Genomic DNA, 6584 nt, shown 5'->3' on the forward strand with positions numbered 1-6584 from the left:
AGGATGAAGAGTTCCCAATTTCTTTTTTAGGAAAAATGAATCTGAAAATGTAGCTTTCATGCTTCATATGTCGAGAAACTGAATTTTCCGTCAATTCCTTTTTCAAAGCTCACTCTGAGAGCTGATGCAGCGTATTTCTTCACTACCACATATATAGTGATTCATATGTAGACCAAAGAACTCAATTTTGATTTCATCTGTCCAGAGGACCTTCTTCTATGTGTTTAGTGCAAACTACAGACAAAACGTATGTTTTTTTTTTTGTCCACCAACAAAGTGTTGTGTTAAAATTATTTATAAATGAGGTCTTAGAGCTGCAGAGTGCATGAGTCATCTTATGACTCTTGGCTGCTTTTCTTATTATACTCTTTGTTCGTAACCTGTCAATTTAGACTGGTCATTTCCTGGTGATACTGACGCTGGGTCTTCATGATGCTGTTTATTCTCTAATATTCTTAAACAAACTCTGCGGCCTTCAAAGAACAGCTATATTTATACTGAGATTAAATTACCTGTGGGTGGACTCTGTTATCACTAGAGTTTGGTGTAGGGTGTCATGGCGAAAAAGAGCTGAAGTATTGTTTATGCTGCGATTCTCAAGTGTTTTATTTACAGAAAACGTTCAGGGGAAGATCATTTTCTGCCCACATTAAAATTACGCCTTGCTGTTGTTCTATCAGGTGAAATCCTATTATGATCTACCGAAGTTATCCAGCTGTAACGTGAAAGCGTAAAAAAAAAAAAAAAAAAAGTTTAAAAACTTTTACAAAATGCCTTACATGCTAAGCTTCTCGCATGCACACAATTTTAACAGTTTCCGTTACAGGCATGAATGAGGAAGGATTTCAAAGACGCATTATAAATACAGAGGAAGTAGTTTCTCTTACATTGTGGCTCAGGTAGGGTAGCTCAGTGCTTTGATCAGTGTTCCCTTTCTTGCCAGCAGAGAGCAGTAGAGGGTTTCCGCAGAGGCTCTGCTTCTGATGTGGTGACCCAGGCCGCTCTGTCAGGCCCCTCAGCCGGACGACGTCCCAGCAACCTAGCCCAGCTAGCCGAAGACGACCTGTGAACTCTTCTGAGTCAGGAGGACAACAGCTGACTAATGCTGTGAAGACACCACTTGTGTACTTGTTCGCACACCTGAGGTGTATGCTTGTTGCGGGACTTCCAAGGAAGCTGAAGTATAAAGGGGATATATATATATATATATATATATAAACTGCTTGGCTCCCTTTTAGAGAGCCACTTAAAAGGGAGGTGATGTGGCCTTGATCACCTCCAGTGAACAGCGAGAGCATCCAGCGCGATGCTGCTAGACTCAGAATTATGAAACACTCTTGATATGACAATTTCTGCTTTCTACCTTCTGTTTCTTTTTTTGTTTGTTTGTTTGTTTGTTTTCTTTTGAAGAGTTTGTATTCCTCTCTTTGAAAGGGATGGAGCGAAATCTTGGATGATTCCATTCCTAATTGGGGCAATCACTGGAGCTAAGTGTGTGCCTGAATGTGTGTTTGTGAAAAATGACTTGTGGATATGTGGGTGTGCATGAGAGCAGGCAAGGAGCGCCTCTTCTTGTTTCCTCTGGGAAATTTCTTTAAGTTTCATTCTGATACCCTGCAAAGGAGAGACCCCCATTTATATCCATATGATTTTTATTATTTTATTTTTCTTATTTTCCCTGCTGACACCTGAGTGTGCTGTCTATGTTAACAAGAACAGGAAAGCCAGAACATTTGAGGGGGTCATCGCAAGAACTTTATTTGCTCAAATTTAATTGAAAAGTGAGGAACTTTCTTTGTTGCAACAGTGTTGAGGGGCGCCCTGCGTGCTCCAATATTCTGTTTGACCGGCCTCCCTTTGATCTGGACAAGAAGGCATGAGGGAGCCCTCTGGAGGTTCTCTGTGGGTATGACGTCAGCCCATGCTTCTTTTTCCCCTCTTTGGGCAACTCCTCAAGAGTTGAAAAAACGCATCCATAGAGACTCACCCAAAGTGTTGCATGCATAATCTCCTAGGTCACTGACTGGAGCAATGCCACATTACGCCTATCTTTTGTTATCCTTAAATAAGAATTGATTTTTGTTTTAAAAAGTAAGTTATACTATAAGTCAATTCTTGTCATGTCAAGACCCTCGTTCTATAACTTTTGCCCTCATGGATCTTATACTGTACATACCATAAAGAAAATGTACTTTAACACAGCCACTTGAAGGATGAACTATGACCCTGGTATGCCAAGAACTCTCATCAATGCAGCTGGATGTTTGCATGATTCTTCTTCCTAAAAAGTGCCAATAACAACAGCAGCTCAGCAATTAGGATGTTTTGTGTCCTTACTATAGGGTTCGGCTTGCCATTCCTCGTTCAAAAAAAAAAAAAAGAAGAATCAAGGATATTAATTACTGTTAGCATTTCAAAAACAGGAGCTGCAAAAGGAGAAAAGCTCTCCTATTTGTGGCCGCTAGGGGTCCCTAAAGACTTTCGCCTCCAGTTCAGTTAGATCATACAGCTGCACCAAAGATCAAAAGGCCTCACATTTCAGAGCTCCCGTCCAAGATACTTGGAAATCTTTTCACAAAAACAACAAAACAGACTACCACTATCATTCACTTTGAAAACAAAACAATCCAGAAAGATAGGACGTTAGCTGATTTTAACTTCTGTTTATTTTACAGAGCTTTCATTGGAATGACTGATCAGTCAGTTTTGCATGAAACACACAATGGAATACCTCTACAGAGAACCAAAAGTAAAAGGTGTAACACAGAGAGAAGGCTGGTTGGTGTCACATTTGAGCGACTAGAAAGAGTTGTATCATATAAAATAAAAGTGTCTTTTTTGAAACTGAGCAAAATGTGTGGGTTTATGTGTCCCGGTCTCTTCAGTTTCTTCCAAAAATAATGCAACGATTTTGTCATGCAACATTTTTACAATTAAAAATTTTTATTTTTTTTTTTGTTTACCTGTGAACTCTAAATTTATTTGTGAACTCAAATGTGTTTTTATATGCATCTGGCCTGTTGTAACATTAACAGATATTTACTTAATTAATGATATCCCTTAAAATGGCTTCCCTAAGTGCTGCTATCTCCGCTTCAGTGTTTGATCCCGACCGTTCAGAGTTTTACCTTTCAAAGACATGAATAAAATCAGCTGGTCAGATTTGCATTAGCAACAAGTTCTGCAGACTGAATGTTGCAAGAACTCTGCATGTCTACACCGGCCGTGAGTTTCTGTTGCGGTGACTGGAATGACTCTAAATAACTTTTAAAATGTCACCGTGACATTACCATCAGTTATGTTGTCATTGCTGGAAATTACTGCTTTCATTAATAGAAATAGAGCTAATTTCCACAGAGTTTGGATTGACAGCACTTGACTTTTGATATCTGTGCAGCACTTGTCTGACCGCACTGCTCTCAGTCACATGGTGGACTCTGCTGTTGCAGTGGATGGAGATCTATGTCCCCATATATTTCACCAGCACTCCTGTAGGAGGAGAAACGGCCCAGAATCAGGGGACATAATGTACGCAAACGGTCCAGTTTTGGATCCTGGTGTACAAACAAGCACAAGAAGCAACTAGGTAGGTAGGTAAATTAGTTTCTGAGGAGAAAATTTTCCTGAAGTGAGTGAAAAAGCATCTTAACGTATGGTTAACATATGAACCATTAGACATTTTAACCTGAGAGATTAATGGAGCTAAAGAAAAAGAAGTCTTTTTCACTCACTCATACAATCGATTCAACTACATGCCAGGGCTTTTTTTCTGGAATAAGTTTCAGGTTATCTGATTTAGCCCAGGGGGTTTCTGTCCCTCTGATTTCATGAAAATAAACCGATGGCAGCAATAAAGTACAGTGGTCCCTCCACTGTGGGACCCCCGATAAATTTCACTTATTTTCGCTTCCCCACCAGAGGAAGTTGAAACAAAGAGAAGAAACCCCTGGATGATCAGACATCTGGTTGGCTGGCCATCTGAATAAAGCCTCATTCTAGGCTGTAAAAGCAGAGCCCATCGTAACACGGCCGTGATATATGGAGGTCTTGGGTGGGAGAGGTGGGGAGGAGGTGGGCGGGTATTAACTTTCACAAGGGTGCAAAATCAAAGGGAGTTCCTGTCACCACAGAGGGGTCTCGGGCAACAGGGGTCCCATTCACAGGGAATTCCTCTTCACTGCCCCTGTGATGCAGCTGTTGACTCAATCCTCTCTATTGGAGAAAAACAAAAAGAAAACACTCATTAAAAAGCCATATGACTGTGAACTTGATTGCAGCGGGCGGCACAAACGGCCCCCCCTCCTCATTTACTTTGAGGTGTGAAGATCTTTGAACAGCCCCAGCATGTTGGATGTTTTTTAGGGGCTTCTTCCTTCACACTGGCATCACAATGGACAGCAGTTGTATTCTAAAAGCAATCAAATTACCATCGAAACAAAATGCTAGATCTCTCCGAATGGACAAAACTGGGGAGAAAGTTAAACTCTACAAAACACAGGAATGATGCAATGAGAAGCTATTTTTCTTTTCTTTTTTTTTCATGACAGTGTTTATTCAAATTTACATGCTGCCAAAACCCAAAGTCGTTTAGAATAGTTTTACATAACTTACAAACAATTTAAAGTTTGAAAGGATTAATCTGCAGCGTATTTTATTGCTTTGCCTCTTAAAAACAGACAAATTAAAGCGTTAAAATTTCCAAACCATTTCTGGGTTTCAGTTGGGCAAATCCTGAATGAAAACCGAGTTACGATTTGCAATCCCCCCCCCAATAGTTTCTGAGATAACTGCAGTTTTTCAGCTAAGGCATACATTTAAATTCAACTTAATTCATTAGAGCACATATTAAGGTAGAGAACCCTATCATCAGCTGTTTAACATAGTCAAATATTTACACAATGAAGTCTGAAAAAATAGACTTTCACACCAGTTGAAATTTAAATAAGATTTACATAATGAATATCAAAGGCTCTTTAATCCTTCACGCTGAACTATCGCTATATGACTGCAAAAGCTTCATCTTTAGGGTCAAAAAACAATCAGAATTTCACTCAACCAAAGTCTTTTCACAAGAGTCCAGGTTAGTTCAAAAGCAGGATTCTGACGAGGAAGAGTAACATTCAGGGAGCTCTTACCCTGTAGTGCAAATCTATGGCAGTAAATGTGATTCCCACAGTTATAGATTTTACTTATTTATTTATTTTTTGCTTTATTTTAATCTGTATGAAGCAGATCACTCTCTCTTAATACTAGCGAGCATTGGGTCTGTGCCCTGAGGGGGCTGCCCGGACCGACCCTTCCTGCTCTGGTGGGTTTTCACGTGTTTGGACAGGTGGTCGCTCCTCATGAACCTCTTGCCGCACTGCTGGCAGCCGAACCTCTTCTCCCCGGTGTGCGTGCGGAGGTGCCGCTGCAGCTCGTCCGAGCGCGTGAAGCTCTTGCCGCAGAAGAGCCAATTGCAGATGAAGGGCCTCTCCCCGGCGTGCCAGCGCAGGTGCGCCTTCAGGTGGGACGTCTTCTTGTACACTTTGCCGCACTCCGGGATGTGGCAGATGTGCAGTCTCTTCTTGCCGAACTCCAGCCCCCCGCTGTTCGTCTGGCAGTTCGGACATTTGCATCGCCGGCAACGGCGCGTGGAGCTCAGCAAACCCTTGGAGGTGCCCTGGAGGAGAGCGGCTATCTGCGGCTGGTGACCCAAAACCAGCTGCCTGCCCAGGGAGAAGGGGTGGTTGCCTGGAGCGCTGTTGGTTTGTGGTAGGCTCCACCACTGCTGCCCGTCCTCCACGTGGCCGCCCGAAAGGTGATGCCTGGCGGAGGAGTTCTGCAGGAAGCTGGGGAAGTTTTGCCCCACGCCGTTGTGTTGGGGGTAATAGGGGCTGCTGGACTGCGGCTGCGAAGACAGCACCTTAACAGGGGACAGTTCGAAGGAGTAGGAGGACGCAGGTTCAGCCGGTGGGGTCAGAGGCAGCTCGTGGTGGTGATGATGAGGATGGTGGTGGTGATGATGATGGTGGTGACCCAGGCCGGACTGCATGTGCCCAGGAAACTGCACCTTGGGCACCGTGAAAGTCATCTGGTGCGTGCTGAGGGCAGTGCTGGGGGCCATNTCAGAGTGATGTGACTGTTTCGACAATTATGAGTCAAACGGTTCCTTCATTGATCGCTCAGAAAGACTTTTGGTTGATTATTTTTGAAAAAGGGAGAGTTTTCTGTGGTGCAAATACATAGACAAACATTTCTCTGACTGAAAATTTTAGACATGTTCCTGAGCTGGCCGGGGTTTAATATCAACTTCACAGTCATAACAGGTTTTAATGCAAAGCTTTTCACAGGACAAGTTCTGTCTAAACATAACACTCATTAAACACTCTTCACACATTGCCATGGAGGTGTAAAGCTTCATGAGCCCACAAACGTCTTACATTAAGTATTTTAGATGCATTTTGTTTTTTGGTAAAATAAGCTATCAAAGACATTTTTGATAGATTTTGCAAAGTGCAACAAATGTTTAAAGTGTTAGTGATTTGTGCATGTGGATAAAACGAATTGAGAACATGTTTGTAGTCGTTGCCACCTCATGGACA

General features: G+C 42.4%; 1 protein-coding gene across 1 annotated transcript; it reads right to left on the bottom strand.

Moving 5' to 3' along the window:
* Positions 1 to 1381: 1381 nt before the first annotated feature.
* Positions 1382 to 6106, bottom strand: LOC106950801 (transcription factor Sp5-like). The gene has a single exon (XM_015037889.1). It carries the CDS (start codon positions 6104 to 6106, stop codon positions 5234 to 5236), a length of 873 nt encoding a protein of 290 aa, XP_014893375.1. The 3' UTR covers positions 1382 to 5233.
* Between the last annotated feature and the right edge of the window lie 478 nt (positions 6107 to 6584).

This window comes from Poecilia latipinna, unplaced genomic scaffold (genome assembly GCF_001443285.1).
Source record: "Poecilia latipinna isolate Pla-1442-1.1 unplaced genomic scaffold, P_latipinna-1.0 Scaffold423, whole genome shotgun sequence".
In the NCBI taxonomy this organism is placed as follows: Eukaryota; Metazoa; Chordata; class Actinopteri; order Cyprinodontiformes; family Poeciliidae; genus Poecilia; species Poecilia latipinna.

What these genes read in the sequence shown, in the direction of transcription:
- LOC106950801 (XM_015037889.1), bottom strand. Translation starts at nt 6,106, where the DNA reads ATGGCCCCCAGCACTGCCCTCAGCACGCACCAGATGACTTTCACGGTG.